The sequence below is a fragment of the Hemibagrus wyckioides genome, linkage group LG05 (genome assembly GCF_019097595.1).
Source record: "Hemibagrus wyckioides isolate EC202008001 linkage group LG05, SWU_Hwy_1.0, whole genome shotgun sequence".
NCBI classification, from domain to species: Eukaryota; Metazoa; Chordata; class Actinopteri; order Siluriformes; family Bagridae; genus Hemibagrus; species Hemibagrus wyckioides.
The window spans coordinates 4,941,759-4,960,468 of record NC_080714.1 but is presented as its reverse complement, the minus strand read 5'-3'; the positions used below and the strand labels follow the sequence as shown (position 1 = coordinate 4,960,468).

At 44.1% G+C, this 18,710-nt stretch overlaps 1 protein-coding gene across 12 annotated transcripts in view; it reads right to left on the bottom strand.

Annotated features, from left to right (window-relative positions):
* The window catches only part of aak1a (AP2 associated kinase 1a), a 43,488-nt gene that overhangs the window by 12,091 nt on the left and 12,687 nt on the right, over positions 1-18,710 (bottom strand). For 2 of the 12 annotated variants that reach the window (XM_058389297.1, XM_058389287.1), the window contains exons 2-19: positions 18,274-18,392; positions 14,896-15,004; positions 14,519-14,661; positions 12,825-12,946; positions 12,640-12,721; positions 12,251-12,383; positions 11,454-11,557; positions 9,337-9,416; positions 9,091-9,248; positions 7,932-8,104; positions 7,050-7,448; positions 6,280-6,473; positions 5,832-6,028; positions 5,661-5,747; positions 2,691-2,804; positions 2,302-2,361; positions 1,237-1,392; positions 721-789 (exon numbers count right to left, since the gene is read on the bottom strand). In XM_058389297.1, the coding sequence (XP_058245280.1) occupies positions 721-789; positions 1,237-1,392; positions 2,302-2,361; positions 2,691-2,804; positions 5,661-5,747; positions 5,832-6,028; positions 6,280-6,473; positions 7,050-7,448; positions 7,932-8,104; positions 9,091-9,248; positions 9,337-9,416; positions 11,454-11,557; positions 12,251-12,383; positions 12,640-12,721; positions 12,825-12,946; positions 14,519-14,661; positions 14,896-15,004; positions 18,274-18,392 (2,499 nt within the window). The remainder of the gene's footprint in view (positions 1-720; positions 790-1,236; positions 1,393-2,301; positions 2,362-2,690; positions 2,805-5,660; positions 5,748-5,831; positions 6,029-6,279; positions 6,474-7,049; positions 7,449-7,931; positions 8,105-9,090; positions 9,249-9,336; positions 9,417-11,453; positions 11,558-12,250; positions 12,384-12,639; positions 12,722-12,824; positions 12,947-14,518; positions 14,662-14,895; positions 15,005-18,273; positions 18,393-18,710) is intronic. The other 10 variants (XM_058389298.1, XM_058389288.1, XM_058389299.1 and 7 more) reach the window with 8 other exon arrangements.

Genomic DNA, 18,710 nt, shown 5'->3' with positions numbered 1-18,710 from the left:
ACAAAAGATAATGGAGGAAAGAGGGAGGAGGAAAAAACAAATCAAGAGAAAGGTAAGTGGAGGCTCCTTGTGAGTAGCTACAGCATTTCAGAGATGGAAAAATCAGGAACGACGTCCCGTTCTGCTCCAGGGTTAGACGGCGAGAAAGTTCGGAATGTGATTCGGAAGATTTCTAAGCAAAATCTTTAAAGGGGAAGTAATCGCCCAGCGAGAGATAGCGAGAGGTTTAACTCTCTGTGTGAAGCACGCTCTGAGACTGTTGGGATTTTGGCTTCATGGAGGGAAATCTGGGCCAAAAAAAAAATATCTAGACGAAAAACAATAACCTAGGCTTGAGTCTACGAGTTCATTTAATAAATGTCTGTATTCACCATTTAGAATATACACTAACATCAATTTAAAAGACTTGTACAGTTGAACAAATACAGCCTTTTAAAATCTATAATACAGTTTGAAAAATAACCAGAATGTGAATTAAAACCATTTCGAATGAAATACAAACAGCTTTATACATGTCTTTGAGATGAATGTTTAGTATGAAGAAAATGGCCTTGAGGAATAAGTCCCGAAGCCTCACTGATTCACCTCATCAACCTGCATCTAACCTGCAGCACTGATTCATTTACAGCTACTCTGTTTTTATTTGTCTTTTGTTGGGGGGTGGGGTTCGGGGGTGATTGTTGGAGGCATGTGATCAGGATTCCTGTTCCTGTTCCTTACCTTGGCTGGGGGTTTTGGAGATGAGCATTGGAATGGGGTCAAACTGGCTGTCGGAGTTCTGATCCGGCGCTGGAGAGGATATGGGGTGAGCCGAGCAGGTTAGAGTGAAAAAAAAAAAAGAGAGAGAGAGAGAAGATAGAGAGAAGGTATAAATGAAAGTGGCAGGGAGAGGCATAGGAACAAGAAAAGCAAGATCAGCCTGAATGTAAAAGGTTGTGTTTTTGTAGAACATTATCCAGTCTGTTCATTTCATTTGTATCATTTGCAGGAAGAGAAAGCCCTCATTTTGTGTCATCGCATCATCAGTAACCGTTTTATTTGATGAAGGGCTGAAAGCCGGAGGTGTCTGCATTGCTAACAAGGGAGAGAATTAAACAGATTCCAGCTTCATGTCAGAGGAAAAACAGCTCTTTCTTTAGAAATAGCAAGAAAACAGCGTATTAAAATACCGTTCAAGAGCAAAGTCCCGCCTACTTGTTTTTTGACTGACGGGGAGCCTATGGGTGCATGTCTTACCCGGCTGGAGCTTTGCGCTGGCCTCCGCAGCTGGAACGAACTGCTCCAAAGATGGCGCAGGGGTGGAGGACATTGGAGACGGCAGCACCTGAACTCCTGATGAGGAATGAGAGAGCAGGGGACCGCTGAGGAGAGACTCCCCTCCACCCAGGGCATCTGGAGGACAAAACGGAGGAAGAAGAAGGTGGAGGAGGAGATGGCCGGGGTTGTGAAGATAAACCGGACCGAGGACAGCCGAAAGCATTAAAAGAAAGATGGAGTTTGGAGAAGGCAAACGCAGAAGCAGGTGGAGAGAAAGGAAACAGGATGTGAGATGTTAGGATTAGTGATGTTTGGGGAAAAGCGTGTCCGTCTAGCGCTCAGAAATAGCTTGGACATTTGAAGCATTCAAAGCTCCCAGAGGTCATGGAATCCCGGCACAGTCTGAAGAAACTCTTGGACAACTTCAGCTCCAAGGCTGCAAAGCTGCTTGAGCCGAATGTAAAAAACCTCCTTTCTGCACTGTGAATGAAGCTGCAATCAATTTCCTGCCCCTGCTTTTCAATGGTCATGAATAATCACTATGAAGCATTTGAGCAACAGGCTGATTCGTGAAGAATTATGAAGGTGAAAGAAAAGGAGAATGAAAAACCGAGCCAGCGTGAAAGATTAAAATGATTAAAAGCCTCAAAATAGAAGAACTGGACGCGTAAACTTTTTGAGAAAGTCCTGCGATCGACCTTGTGGACAAACTTGACACACCGCTTCGTCACGGCTGACCGTCACATGAGCGCTAATTAAGGGGTGATGACAGGACGCGTCGAATTAGTAAGAGCCTGCCTACTCTCTCACGCCAAAGACGAGCGTTTTCCAAAAGACGGAAATGATTCATCCTCGTGGGATCTGAGCACGGAAAAGCCTTATCTTTATCCGAGATAAGATGTTCAACTCAAAGCACCCGGATTTGATCCTGCTTATAAACCTTTAAGACTAAAACATACTTCCTGCGTGTTGAAATTTACCTCATACAGTTATAGAGCAACCATTCTAGCTTTTCAATAAAAAGAAAGAGGAATTTGCACTGACCTGGCAACACCGGATCGGTGTGCAGAGACTCCAGACCAGGAATAAGAGTATCCATCACGGCTGTGTAGAAAAAGAACGAAAACCTGATTAGTGAAAAGATCATCTTGACATTTCCAGCCTTTTTTTTTTTATTTTTTTTTAGACAGCGGTCACTGAAAGGAAGCGAGCTCGCTGAGTCGGTCATGCAGAAACAGACAGATGGACTGAGAGATAAGTTGGAGGTGATGCTTGAGACGAGCGCAGATGAAGACAAGAGTGACGGAAACCAGGCGTAAAAAGAGACGCAAACAGATGGATGAGCATCCTCGAGGTGAAGACTGTGAAGAAAAAGTCTGCAGAGTATGAAGGAGGATGCATGAGGAAAGGATAAGGCAGAGGTGGAGGTTTACCATGACTGGAGTCTGCAGGACTAAAAGGGTCGTTCAGAGGGAGGTCAGGGAGAAGCAGGGAGGAAGAGGAGGACGAGGAAGGCTCTGGAGACTTCAAACCCTCTATCAACTTCTCTACTCGAGCAGAGAGGAGAGAAAGAGGAAAAAGAGATTATACACGGAAGGTAACAAAGGACATTAGAGAAGTAACAAAGAAGAAATGTGGATAGGAAGAGAGTAGACAAGGGAGGAGTGGGAAGAATTTCAGAGAAGGTGTGAGAAGAGAGGAGAGAACGAATAGAAGAGAAAGACAAGAAGAAGAAAGAGACAAGATGAGGAAAGTAAGATGAAAAGGTGAAAAGAGATTAACAATCATTAGGGGGAAAAAAAGAGACAAGAAGAAGAGAAGTGAGAAGAAAAGATGCGAGAAGTCAAGAAAAGAGAAGATGTGAGAAGATGCAAGAAGAGAAGATGCGAGAACAGAAGATGTGAGAAGAGAAGATGCAAGAAGAAAGAGAAGTCAAGAGAAGAGAAGACAAGAGGAGAAGAGAAGAGAAGAGAAGAGAAGAGAAGAGAAGAGAAGAGAAGAGAAGAGAAGAGAAGAGAAGAGAAGAGAAGAGAAGGTTATGTCTACACAGGAATCTATCACAAGTGGTTGTTGTATCTACTGAAGGTTTAGATCATCAGATCTACGTAACACAACATGCACAAGACAAGTCCTCGTTAGAGACAGCAAACTCATCACAGAGAGAATCTCAGACGTGTTTAGTGAGGAACACAGACACGACACAGCAGCTGCCTCGTTAGCCGTCTGAGCTCCATTAACATAACATTCCACAACAAGCTGTTAGGAGGAGCGACAACCTACACGCCTCACGTGATGTTTCCAGTGATGTCCAGGATAAAAATAAACAGCTGAAACTAGGATCTCATCTTTAACACTACACAAACGTGCATCAGACAAACAGTTACGCTATAAAGCACAGGAGTGAGGATCTGTACATACAGGCCATTTCTTTTCAGAAGTGCTGCAGCCATGACAGAAACCAGCTGCTAGTGCTAGTGCAGTTAGCTGGTTATCATCCAAACCAGGTGCATGCGTGTCAGTACAGAGTCACGGCTCGGTCTTCAAAGACGTGGTGCCTGTGGTAACCTCAGGGTTAAAGACCACCAATGCCTCAAACCTTAGCTTTAACAGCCCATGGACATGGAGAAGCATAAATACAGAAGCACTGTACCACAGAATCAAAAAAAAGTTTTAAGTGCTATTTTGTTATTTTAATGCAATATCTCGTTATTTTGACTCTATTTAACTCTTAATAGTTAACATCCATGCGACTCCTACTTTTACACCTTAAGTTAAGCGACTCCAAACTTGCCTCCTTGAGTCAAGTCCTAACACTTGACTCCTTGAGTCAAGTCCTAACACTTGACTCCTTGAGTCAAGTGACTCCTAAATTGACTCCTTGAATCAACTGACTCCTAACACTGGACTCCTTGAGTCAAGTGACTCCTAAATTGACTCCTTGAATCAACTGACTCCTAACACTGGACTCCTTGAGTTAAGTGACTCCTAACAAACTCGACTCCCCAGCCCTCGACTCCCCAGCCCTCGACTCCCCAGCCCTCGACTCCCCAGCCCTCGACTTCGAACAGTTAAAAAAAATGGAAGAGCAAAATGGTCATTTTGGTCATCATCGTATTTGCCATACATATTTCTTTTTTTACCAAAATAATGAAATAACAACATAGCACATCACAACAGTTTCATGACTTGTGGTTCAGGGCTGCCACACATTATACATTTCTCTTCTGTAAGTGTAAATATAGCCTAGAAGTCAGATGGGAAAGTTTGAAATATTGGTGGTCCTCTTTCTCCTAAAGCTATTCTGTGAAGCTGTACCTCCATGGTCTTTCTTTACTCACAGGACTGACAGGACTGTAAGGGCAGGGTTCAAGGATCAGGAGGGGGTGGGAAGGGTCACGGACACTCAGGACACAGAGCAGCAGACCTGCTTCTTTGTCCTTTTCACTATGAGTTGGGGGAAAAAATCAAAAGTTCAACTCATTTATACCTGTTAGGTTTAATGCATCTTGAGAATCAGGATTATTTCCAGATACGGATTTTTTTACCTGCCTTTCATCTGGTTAGGTTAGCAAGCTGGGTTGGTGTGTGTGTGTGTGTGTGTGTGTGCGCAAGTGACGCAACAGACTGCCAGGTGACTTTCTCATGACCTGAGTATACACACAAGGCTATTCTATGCCATTCCAATCCAGCTTCAATAGGTTTACCTGGGCCTTAATTACACAAAGCAACCTCTCCTGTGTGTGTGCGTGTGTGTGTCATCAGATCTAGAAAGGATCAGCCAAACCCTGCTTAAGAGCTAGAAGGATTAAACTATCCTCTTCCGCCTATGTAGCGCTTACACAGAACAACGCTTGCAGCATTCACCACACCTTTCTCTTTGACTACTAGAGCTGTGCAGCTCATTCCACGGTCTGTAGAAACCTAGCATTAAAACAATTCCCAAATTATTTAAAAAAGTGTTTCTTAATGCATATATCACTGCTCAGTCATAATATCCCATCGTTCTTTCGACACACTCTGACGGTGAATCCTCAGAGAAGTCCAATAAACAGACAATAGATATGTTCTCTGAAGAAAGGCGACAAATAAAGAAAACAGCCACGTGTAACAGACATGCTGTATCTGGCCAACCAGGAAGTGCTACGAATCCACACACGTGAGAATGAAGGTGACACATAAGGTGAAGCCTTACCCTGTTTCTATTTCTGGAAGCCAAGCACAAGACTTTACATAGTGCATGATGTAACCTTACTGAATAGAGAGCTAGAAGGACTACACTGGATTTACACTGAACTGTGGACAAGCAGACAGCAACAAAATAAATAAAGCACGGATGGATGGGACAGGACAAGGGCATGAATCTCTAAAGGAGGGAGTGTAGGGTAAAGGAACTGGGCATATACCTGTACACTGGGGAAAGCCTTTGCTTGGGGCTGCAGGCTGTAACCCTGAAATCAGGTTCTCTGTAGAGGACTTCTCTGGTGCTTTTGCTGTAAACACACCCATAAACAACCACATGAGAAACCTGGTCTAAAGATAAATGCATTATCATCTATGTTCTCTATTAAACCTACCATCCAGTTTGGCAAAGTCCTTGTTAAGCAGCTCTTCAGCTGTCAGTTTAGAGAAGTTGTCATCACCAAACGGGTTCCAGGACGGCTGTGCCCCAGCTTCTGCCTTAGGAGCGATGGACTGAGTACCAACCTCGCTAGCCGAGTACACGCTCTGCTGAGAGGAGCGCGGAGAGCCGGAGGGGGTGGTGCTGGCTGATCTGGAGCAGAAACATAAAGAGAACATGCTCATCTCAGTTGTGGTCAGATTTAAACTTTCAGGAAATGTTTTGCTAAATGACTGATCAATGGATGTATAGTGAGAATCCATGGCAGGAGCAGTGGAAGAGGCGCCATGGCTTCAACTTGGGTGCGCAAGATAATGTTATTGATGCCTACACCCTGCTGTAGGAAATGTTTTCCTGATCAATAAATGTATAGATGGAGGAATGAACGGATAAATGGAGCTCACTTGGACTTGTTGAGGCTGGCTTCGGCGGCTGCGGCCTGCAGTAGCTGAGTGGACTTGCTGACAGGAACTCCAAATATGGCGCTGTGCGTGACGTCACTCAGAATACGCCTGTGACCGCCGCGAGGGGCCGCCTTAGGAGACGAGGGCGGAGTCAGAGAGCCCACTTTATGGCCCGAGCGCCCGCCTGCAAACGGCTAAGCACAGAAAACTTTTTGTTACGTTTAGTCAGGAAGAAATCATTTGAGACGCAATCCAAGTGAAAAATCACCACACAATCTGGAAATGGAAGGTCAGTGACAGAGATCAGGAAGTCAAACAATTCGTTTATGCTTCAGAGATCAAGGAAGAAAGATGAATCAGAACAAAAGGACTAGCTACTCTACTAGAGAACCACTGCTACTGTTAATGATTGATTGAACGTCATGAGAGAAACAGTAAGAACCCAGAGTAAGTTCACCTTTTCAAGTTTTTAATTATTAAGCAACCATTTAATCTTTAAAATATTTGCACGCAAAGACGGACTACAGCCTTGAAATGTTAGAAGGAAGTGTTCCACTTGAGTTGTGTACCTAAACAGGCCTTGGAGGTGTCGATGATCATATCAGCAAACAAACAAAAAAAAAAGTCAGAATTAGCAAAAAAATAAATAAATAAATAATAATAATAATAATAATAAATTGTCAGGTACACAAGAAGTGGAATATTCCAGGGAAAAATTTTCAGGAAGCTTGCACCCAGCAAAAGATCACTTCCAGAAGCACTTGAATTACCATCTCCTCAGTGTTCATGTCAGGAGCTGGTGCCCCCTGTAGGACTGGAGGTGATGGAGGAGAGGCTTTAACAGACGGAGGGCTAGAAGCAAGATTAGCCATTGGCAGCTGCTGCTGCTGCTGCTGGATTGGTGGTGGAGCAGGAGCCATAGCTTTCATTTTTGTGTGTCCAGGTGTGGTCTGAGAATACTGCACAGGCGGGGCAGGGGCCATGGCTTTGATTCTGGCCTGCACTGGAGCTGGTGCAGGAGCGTGTTGCACATTCAGTATGGGTGAAGGAGAAGAAGGAGGTGGAGGGGCTTTTGCTTTAATTCTTGCCTGTGCAGATGTAGTAGATGGTGCTGTTGAGCTGATGCTCTGACGATGGGGTGGGTAGAGGTTCTGTGCTTGGGGTGACGGCTAAAACCGGTAGATCGGGTCAAAACACAGGGTTAAGCGAAAAATATCAACTGTAGGAGCAAATTGACATTTATTATCAACGAAAGGAAATGTAAAGGGGTGTGCTGATATAGGAAACTAACCGACAACGGAGTTACAGTAACCACACCAAGGTTGATTATTTTCCTATAAATGCATGACCTGAAGTGTTTTATTCCTCTTAATCGAGTCTACATCAAAAAACTTCACCATATCAGTGACTATGTTAAATGCCATGCCTTGTAATCCGTTTATTATTAGTCTTAGATGATGAAGTCCCCAGGAATTAACTGTTGCTATAGAAACAATAATATAATAGAACGAGCACATTGATATAAACCTTGTATTTGACATTACTCTCAGAGAATTCAAGTTACAAAAAAGCATTATAAAGTGTTATATATAAAGTTATAATGTGTTATGTAGCACTTCTGCAGCAAAGTCAGTGCAAGGAACGATCTGTACCTGCTGCTGAGGAGGGTAGAAACCTGCTGCTTGGGGCTGCACGAAAAGCTGTGCCTGCTGGGGCGTGGCTTGAGGAGGAGCGGGCGTGGCCTGCAGGGACGCAGGTGTGGCTTGCGGCTGAGCTACAGAAACAGGCTGCTGAGGCTTCTGTGGCTGAGAGGCGATGTTCACACCTGTAAGGCAACACACATTCATAGATTTTTAAAAGAAAAAATATATACAAAAACAGAAGTGAGTGTCAATGCAAGGTTTGTGGACATCTGAAAGATTAAACTTGTGCGTCTTTCACGTGGGTCATTCCAGGTTTAGTGCCGAAGCCTTCGCACTAGATGTTGTGGTGTAGCTTAGCATTAATAAGTGATGAAACAATGGCAAAACACACCAGCTTTTCCTTATTCCCCCGCCCCCCCCCCCAGCTTAAACTCCTCCATGCACAAAACAAATATTAAAGAAAGCCACAATATCAACCAGCTCAATCCACAATATTTAGCTTGTTAAATGATTCTAACCAAGTAAAACCACTCAGTAGATTAAACCTTGCAGCTGCTTTGTAATCGTTGTGTTGAGCCTTCTCGCTGACCCTAGACTCAAGCTTAAAAACTCCGAGTAAAAACACTCCAACGGCCCAGAGATTTGATGTGGAAGGGCTATAATGGCTCCTGTTTTTTTTGCCCCCCCCAGCAAGATTCTGGCTGTTAAGGTTCGATAGCTGCAGAATATCAGCCAGGATTTAAAAAGCCCTCATTAGCCAGTGCTTTAAAGACACATTGATTAAATCAGCAGGATTACTAAGAGTTGATCAATTCAGTCAACACTGTGAGGCTGCTGGGCAGTTCTTAAGGGCTTTAATCTTTCAAGTAGCGTAATGTCTACTGCTTCAGACCATTACCCCCAAACCTCTGAAAGCATGTCTTGTGTATTTTTGTGCCAGACGATGCTGTAATCGTTTTACGGAATTTGTTTTGGACTATAAGTGGAAGTCTTTCAGTCCGACCGCTGGATTTTATTCCATTTTTGGCTTTAAAGCTGACATGAACTGAAGTTGGTTTCTCGTGTCAAATTTCTCCGTGTGTAAACTGGTGCGTACACAAGTCTGTATTGTGTCTTGACCCTGTGTGTGTTTATTGTTTAAACAAAATGTGTATAAAGCTCCACTCACTGAGAGGCTGTGCAGGTCCGGCTGGAGCGGTGGCTCTCTTGCGGGGCGTGAGGGCGGGCTGTATGGGCAGCATGCCTGCGACCGGCTGAGCCTGGCCCGCTTTGGGCCGTTGCCGTGGCGCTATGGAGGTTTCCATGGTGGGGATCGGATCGGTGAGTCTAAGACGAAAGTGTGGAAATAATTTATGTTCTAATTACACAAGCATCTCGGTATAGTGTAGGTCTCGGTGTGTATGTGGTCTCTCACCTGGCTTTAGTCTGGCTCTTCTTGGCAACCGCTTCACTCGCTCTGATTGGCTCTGGAAGCTTCGTAGGAATCGGAGAATTCTGATTTAAAATAAAAAAACACCAATGAATATCATTAATTATGACAGACTTGGTGCATATTCAAAGTTTCACTAGAATTTCCATCCATTTTCTATCCCCGCTTTATTCCTAATTATGGTCACGGGGCTCTGATGGAGCCTATCCCAGCACACATTGGGCGAAAGGCAGGGGTACACCCTGGACAGGTCACCAGTCCATCACAGGGCCACACATATAGACAGACAACCACACACTCACTCCTATGGGCAATTTAGAATTACCAATCAACCTAATGTACATGTTTTTGGACTGTGGGAGGAAACCGGAGTACAGGGAGAACATGCAAACTCCACACAAAAAGGCCCCTGCCTGTTCGAACCCAGGATGCGAACCCAGGACCTTCTTGCTATGAGGCAACAGTGCTGACCACTAAGCCACCGTGCTGCCCAGTTTCATTAGAATTTTTGAATTTAAAGGAAAAAGTCCATGATTTAGTTTAGAACGATTCAATTGTTTTTACTTCAAATCTAAACTTCGCCGCTCGACTACACTCTGATAGTGGAGCAGAGGTACTTCACCTCACTTCACCTCTACCTGAAGAGAGTGATGCAGCGGTGCTTTAGTCCTGTAGTCTGGCTCGCTTACATCCCCTCACCTGTATCAGTTTCAACAGCTTCACCTTTCATTCTAGGCCACGTCCCACTACACTTGCAGTGTGCATTGAAAATATGGGGTGCAGTCAGAAATAATGTCAAGCACCAAAGTATTGTTTGGTTTTCTATCTATCTGTGGGAGGAAACCGGAGTACAGGGAGAACATGCAAACTCCACACAGAAAGGCCCCTGCCTGTTCGAACCCATGGATTCTGACATACTTGTACTGCATCTCCTGCACATCTTTCAGTGTTAAAATCCACCCTCTCTTCCTGTGCGCAGTGACACCAGACAGCTTCTCTCTTTATTATGGTGATTTTATATCCTTTGAAACTTGGGTTTCATAAAACTGGACGGTGCGACACTGCTATTATGATGGTTTGCTCCATCTTTCCTTTTCTGATGTGTCTGTCTTCAGTTTGGGGCATGATACAAATTCGCAAGTCACTATCCTTGAACTTTGGAAGGAAGTGAAATGCAAAATATTTGAAAATGCAGTGTGCAGCATGCAAGTGTAGCATGACCACGCCTTGATCCCTCTCGACATCTCGTAGATCACCAGCTAGCTGACGTGTCATATTACTGCACTGTATTCTCATTCTTTGTGTCCTGCCCCTTCTTCGACATCTCCGCCGTTTCTCATTAATATGACAGTAATAAGTGCTGTTTGTACATTGGTGAGTCTTGCGTCTGTGTTTTTTTTAGGATCTAGCGGTCAAACGTCAGTGTTTTGCCTTATGTTTGAAATCGCTGAAATGATTTCTCCTATTAAACATATTTACAGGTTTCCTTTTGGTTTAGAAAGATGTGTAGAAACCAAGACCTCAAGATCGAACCTTTACTGTGTTCCTCTAAAGCCTGTTTTGTACAGGTGTGAGAAAAGCCCGAGGTCACGAAGCCCAACAATGTCTGCCTCGAGCGCGTTTCTCTGACCACAGCGTTCTCCACGTGCTGCCATCAGTGCCACTCTGCAGCCTCGCCGTCCCTAACGTGCAGACTCAATGCATCCATTATACCTTCAACACAACGACAGGCCGCTGGACCGCAGCCAAGCAGCAGCTGGCAGCGGAAACCTACTTCCTCTGACTTCCTCCGAGGCAAAGCGGTGATGATGCATGTGGAATAAATCTAACAGGAAATGTTTTTTGGGTTTAGCAGCACAGCATGGGCGTTGATGAGAAAAGAGCAAAAACAGAGCAGTGACTCAGTGATCGCACGCTTTGGGGACGCTAAGCCGACTTCACGTCAATCGCTTCATCGGCCAACTTTCGAATGAGGAAAATGCACAAAAATATGCCTTATTTTTTCCTTGCATTTTGCACTGGAGATATAACAGTAATGTAGCTAACAGGCTTTGAATGAGGAAAACAAACAAACAAACAAATAAATAAAACATTCAGCTCACGTGGACGTTCTGTACTGGACAGTCTTTGCGTGCAAGCTTGAAGGCGAAATGAGAAACCTGGTAGATATCGGGCCTTATGTCAGGGTCTGGCTCCAGCATGTAACCTGGAAACAGATAAAAAAGAGACACAGATAAATGAATAGACAGACATGAATGATGGAGAGACAGACACACATGAGATGGACAGCTAGAAAGACATTAGGCAGACAGAACAGTGACAGATAGACAGACATCAAACTGGCATAAACAGACAAAGATGAGACAGGCAGAAATGAGAGACAAAGATGAGACAGATATAGACAGAACTGAGACAGAATAGACAGACAGAAATGAGACAGACCGACAGACATAAAACAAGACAGACAGACAGAAACGAGATATAAACAGACAAAAATGAGACAGATGCAGACAGACAGAAATGAGACAGAGAGACAAGCAAAAATGAGACAAACAGAAAAATGAGATAGATGTAGACAAAGAGAAATGAGACAGATGTAGACAGACAGAAATAAGACAAGACAGACCTAGACAGAAATAATACATAGACAGGCAAAAATGAGACAGATGTAGACAGAGAGAAATGAGACAGACAGACAGAAATGAGAGACATAAAAATGAAACAGACAGACATGCGACACAATAACAGACAGACAGGCAGAAAGATAACACAGACAGACATAAGATAAACAAATTGCTAGACAGATAGACGAGACGGATGGAAAGAGACAGACGGGTAACGTCTGTAACTCGGACCATGTGCCGGAGTCTGAGTAACGCGGCATTGACGTGTGACTCACGTATGAGGCAGTGCAGGTCGTGTGAGTAGCGCGAGTTGTCTGGGATGGTGAAGCTGCCGTCACAGATGGCCACCTGACTCTCTCCAAATGGCAACGTGAAAAAACACAACTTATACAACAAGCAGCCGAGAGCCTGTGGGGAACAACACACACACACACACACACACACATACATACACACACACATATATATATATATATAAAACATAAGAGAAAACAAATGCGTACAATTGTGTCACATCAATTTTAGCACTAATGCAGAGTGTACAGTTAAATGTGAGAGCCAGTACACTTGAGCGTGTGTGTGTGTGCGTGTGTGTGTGCGTATAGCAAAGTGCCACCAAGCTACAAAAGCTAAATAACACTGTATGTGAGGAAAAAACTCTCACCCAGATATCAGCTTTAGTGCTAATGATTTTCCCGCTGTACAGATTGACCATCTCAGGAGCTCTGTAGGACAGCGTGGTGTACCTGCAATTCAACACACGCACACGCACACACACACACACCCCATATATCACCCGAGAGACAGCAGACAGCTCGATAAACACGTGAGCCAATGATAAAAACACACTTTTTAATTTCCTCCTCTACGACAGCCGCCCCCTCGGCCTGAGGGTCCTGGAACCTGTTGGTGGCGCTGCCGAAGTCGCACAGGACGTAATGACCGCGGTCGTGCAGCAGAATGTTCTCCACCTGGAAAAAGGGCAGAGAGGACTATCAAAACAGTTGGATCAAGAACATTTTCCTTACAGTTGAGTTTTAAAGAGAGCTAATGTTGCTAATGTTGGCATTTATAATGTACAACTCTGTCTTCACTTTGAGTCACACCTCCTCCAGTTTCCCTACGGTAGCATGCTTATGGGTGTGTCCTGAAACTACACCCAAGTCTCACTTCTCTTATAGTCTGGAACAAGGATTTCTTCTAAGATCGCCCTGTCTTTAGCTCCAGCCATCATGACCTCAACCCTGAACAATACACCGATCAGGCATAACATTATGACTGCCTGCCAAATATTATGTTGGTCCTCCATTTGCTGCCAAAACAGCCCTGACCCTTCGAGGCATGGACTCCACTAGGTCCCTGAAGGTGTGCTGTGGTATCTGGCACCAAGATGTTAGCAGCAGATCCTTACAGGTCTTTTGATGGATACTGACCACTGCAGACCAGGAACACCCCACAAGAGCTGCAGTTTTGGAGATGCTCCAATCTAGTGGTCTAGCCATCACAATTTAGCTCTTGTTAAACTCACTCACATCCTTACTCTTGTCCATTTTTCCTGCTTCTAACACATCAACTTTGAGGACAAAATGTTCACTTGCTGCCTAATATATCCCACCCACTAACAGGTGCCATGATGAGGAGATCATCAGTGTTATTCACTTCACCTCTCACTGCTCATAATGTTATACCTTCACAACTTTCTTCACAACACTTTCTCGTTCCCTGCTGAAGAAACGTATAGAGCTTTTGTTTATCCTAAGGACAAAAAGTCCCTTGAGAGGAACCTTTTCCTACGCATCTTCCAGAAGTTTCTTTTTCTATTTTGATATTTCGTTCCAAAAAACCATCGATAACTCAGCAACAGGTGCGAAATTGGGGCAAAGGCGTCAGCGTAAATCTTACAAAGCTAACACGCCGCCATTGTGCAAATTCTACCGATTGTGGTTATCGACCGATTCATGCAGAGGTGTGGTGTGTTTTGCACGCCAACGACTGCTGTGCAAATAAACCAATCAGAACACATCTGGATTTATGTCAACATACGGAACCGGGTCGTGTCCTCAAGGCATTTGATCCTGTTCAAGAGCTCGTTTTGAGGAAAAGGGTGTGAAGCTATAAGCTGTTGGTTTAGTGCATAAGGTAGACATTATGAAATGATCGATTTAGATAAGAAAAACAAGCTGATTGCAGTGGATAAAGGAAAACTCCAGTGTTTTATCTAATCTCCAGAACATTATAGGATAAGAATGATTACCACAGACTTAAAGAAATATATGCAAAAACCTTTTCTATGTACTGAGAAAAGTGTTTACTGCAAACATACCTGCAATGAAAGTCTAAGGGCAGTTGCTAAATTTGTCAATAAACAATTTTTAAAACCGCAATTTAATTTAACCCTTTTAACGTTTTATCCAATAAATTATTGCATGTGGTAATTTCACATCCACTTCACATGCAACAGATAGAGAGGACACTGAGAACGCTGGATTTTTCCTTGAAAAGAGCAGAGGGTTTGAGGGAGGAGGCGGAGCCGCCTCTCGTACTTTGAGATCCCGGTGGACGATGGGACTTTTGCGCTGGTGTAGTCGTGCGACTGCTTCACACGTGTCGCAGAAGATTTGCAGGACTTCCGATTCGCTAAAACCGGTCTGCAGTCGCTGGTTCATCAGATTCACTACCTGACCGCCTGCAAACACACACACAAACACACACACACACTCAAATGATCAATGAATGAAATAGAGGGAAAAGAAACAGTGACAACTGTAAGGCCTGAAAAAGAGAGCAAGTGAGTGGGGGTGGGGGTGGGGGGTTGGGTCAGGGGTGATTGAGAGAGAGAGAGAGAGAGAGAGAGAGAGAGACAGAGAGAGAGAGAGAGAGAGAGAGAGAGAGAGAGAGAACACATGCAGTAAGTGCTGACCTCTACAGAAGTCCATTAATATCAGAACTTCCCAGACGTCTCCTGACCCCACGGCGGTGATGCTGGAGTCCAGGTACCCGACTATATTTTTGTTTCCCACCAGATCCCTCTGTAAACAAAAACACAAACACAGACACACAATAACTATGATGAGCTCCAGCAGCTGTCAGCTCGTCTTAATGACCTTCAGTTGGGGCCGGATGAGTCGTGGGCGGCCGAAAGTGTTGAGTCAACACTAGGGCTTTGTTATTAGCGCTCTGCCAGACGTCGAGTAGAGACGTTAACAATGATGATGACGGCTTTCCCACGTCCACCTGAATCAACCTCTCTCTCTCCCACCTGGATCAACCTCTCTCTCTCTCTCATATCTCACTTTTTCATTTTATTCTCAATCATCAGCTCCTACATCATATAATTAACACTTAAAAATACAGTTTAGGTTTTATCTAGAAGCAGTCTAGAATCGGTACACATACAAATACATCAAATATCATCTGGTCCGAAGCTTTAGGGATGAATGAAGTCGGACTCCATGGTGACATGGTGGCAAGAGCCATCAGCTGATCATGGAAGATTCCCATGATCGCTGAGAGAGATGGTCACTGTGAGTGTGAAAGACTCCGTTTTGATTAAAATATAATAATAAATTTTAAAAAAAATTTAAATTAAAAAAATAAAAGATTTTCATGAGTGATGAAGCTTTCCCTTTTTTTATTATGTTATAAAAAGCATTTATTTATTTATTATATAATTTGGTGAATATCCAGAGAAGGATTTATGTCATAAGGATTTATGTTTATATTTTAGTCAGTTCATTCATTTAGATTTAAATAAAATTGTGTTAATTTATTAGCTAAAGTAAATCATAAATTTGCAAAATCATCCTTCCATCCATCCATTTTTTTGTAGCACTTATCCTACACAGGGTCACAGGAAACCTGGAGTCTATTCCAAGGGAGTCAGAGCACAGAGCAGGGGGACACCCTGGACTCATCACAGGGCACAATGACACACACTATGGACAATTCAGAGATGCCAATCAGCCCATAACGCATGCATGAGGGGCAGTGGTGGTTCAAGTGGTTAAGGCTCTGGGGTGTTGATCAGGGTTCAAGCCCCAGCACCACCAATCTCCACTGTTGGGCAACTGAGCTAACCCTCTCTGCTCCAGGGGCACTGTATCATAGCTGCCCCTGTGCTCTGACCCAACTTCCTCAGCTGGGATAAGCGAAGAAAAGAATTCCACGGTGCTGTAATGAATGTGTGGTGATAATAAGACTTCTTGCCATCATTTCCTCTTCTTCAGACTGAGGGAGAAAACCAGAGAACCCAGAAGAAACCCCTGAAAATGCAAACCCCATATACACACACACACACACAGGGTGGAGGCAGGAATCGAATCCTCAACCCACAGAGGGCTGAGGTGTACGTGCTGAGGACTAAACCACCATACACGTGTATGCAAGAAAAGTTTTATGTCAACTTGTGTGTGATCCTTGTGAAATCCAGGAGCTTGTAATGCACCTCCATGTAAGAATGCGCTAAGCTAAAGCGCTAAAAAACTGGCTGAAAAATGGGATGTAGTTTAGTGGTTACGGTGATGGACTAGGTTGTGACTTCAAATCCCAGATCCACCAAGCTGCCACTGCTGGGTCCTTGAGCAAGGCCCTTAACCTTCAACTGTTCAGTTGTATAAAATGATATAAAAGGTAGGGTAAGGGTAAGGGCTGTTTGCTAAACACTGTAAATGTAAAATGATTTTAATGCTACGTTCGAAATCCCTTTTAGAACTCGATCTGTTTATTACGCAGCAATTACTTTTACACAACGAGGAGGATTTAGATAACGTTGCAAAAGACACATGTGAGATGTGATTATTAAAGCAAAAGCACGTTGTTTGTCTTGTGAAAATCGGGGCAGTGGCAGGTCAGTGGTTAGGGCACCCGATGGGAAGGTTTTGAGATCAGAGCTCTTGGACGCTGCTATTGTTGCATCCTGTCTCGCTTTGGATAAAAAGCCTCAGCGAAATTTCTTTTAAGAGCATTGTGTGTCGGTGTGAAGCAAGGTCTGAATGGACTTCAGAAACGAGGACAACTGCACTGTCCCTGCTGTAAATAAGGGCTGAGGTGAAAAAAAAGGAAAAAAGAAAGCAACATGAGAACTCCAGCTCGGTGTTGTAAATAAAGTGTAAGAGAAGGAGGCTTCTTCGTTACAGAGGACACAAAGTCACCAGATGCGGCCCATTTACACGCCGAACAACGACCTCTTTCTCTCTCTCTGACTGAAGCTGTTCTTACGAGTTGACCGGAGTCCCTGAATAGTCTCTCTCTCTTTTTCTTTCTCTCTTTCAGGAGCACCAACACAAGAGAGCATTTCATTCGGCTGGAGTAATGACACTCAAAGGACGCTGTAATGGAGTCCCTGCCTGTGTTTTTTTTTTTTTTTTTATTTCAGATTTGTTCTGTCCTCCGTCTCCCGAGGGTCTCACGCCGGCGTTTAAAACACTGACCTGGCCATGTTCGCATCGCAAAGTGAGACGTGGTGGAGCTCCACTGGGAAAACACAGGAGCAACAGACAAGAGTGGGGTTTTAGAGGCTGCGGCTGTAATCACCTGAACCTGAAGCCTGTTGCTTTAACACACACTGTGGAGACCGAGGACGATGAATGATGTGGATCACCATGAGCTTAAATAAATAAAATAAAGCAGAAAAAGAAGAGGCACATTCATTCATCTCCATCCCAAGAGCTCCCTCAGATGCTTTACTTAGCAAGAAAGGTGAAGAAGATAAACCTAGCAGTTTTAAACAGCAACAAAAAAAAATGTCTAATCGGTGAAGGAGATGGCTTATGACTAAGAAAAAAAAAAAGGCAGGTGTCAGCGCTGCTTAGTAACAAGACGCTCATCCTTTTCTTTCTAACAAACAACAAAAACCACAGCCCCGCCCCATTCTTCTTTTCCGCCGGCTCAGAAGCACTGCTCGAACGAAAGGAAGAGGAAACAAATGCGCATCTTTCACTCGCTTCTTTCTATTTATTTGGTCTGACCGCAGCATTTCAGGTGTCTCTGTAGCAAAAGGTCACTCTTTTAAAGGCTAAACCCTAGATGTGTATGGATCAGGGGCGGAGCTTTGGATGGAACGTTGAAGAAAATCCATCGAGAGCTCGAGGACTTAAGGACCATCAAAACACAGCCCCGGGAGTCTGATCTATTTCCTGTGGAGATTAGAAAACGCAGCCTCTGTCTAGAAGGTCATGTGATCATGTGTCGGGAAACATCTCACATCACGCCCTATAGAGGTGGTGCTTTTCATGAAGTACATAAAGTGTATAGGAGTATGGTCTGAGGAGGAGGAGGAGGAGGAGGAGCTCATGCTCACCATGATCTGAATCTCTCTCTTGCAGACTTGAAGGTCATGCTCGTTGTTCACGTACATCCTCTTCAGGGCACAGCGGACACCTTGATGTGTGCGCACGAGAAAGACGATGGCAAAACCACCTGAGAGAGAGAGAGAGAGAGACAGAGATGGAGAGAGAGATGGAGAGAGAGAGAGAGAGACGGAGAGAAGAGAGAGAAAGCAAAAGAGGGAGAGAGAGAAAAACAGACAGACAGAGAAAGAGGAGAGAGAGAGAGACAGACAGACAGAGAGAAAAAGGTAGAGAGAGAGAGAGAGTCAGTTTCACATTCCTCTGTTCTGAATGGAGGAGTAAAGGAATGAATCCTACAGCACACACAGTGTTAATGTTGATGTGAAGAAGGTAAAAATAAACACACAGAATTCTGGGTAAATGAAGCGTTTGTTCTGAACACTAATGA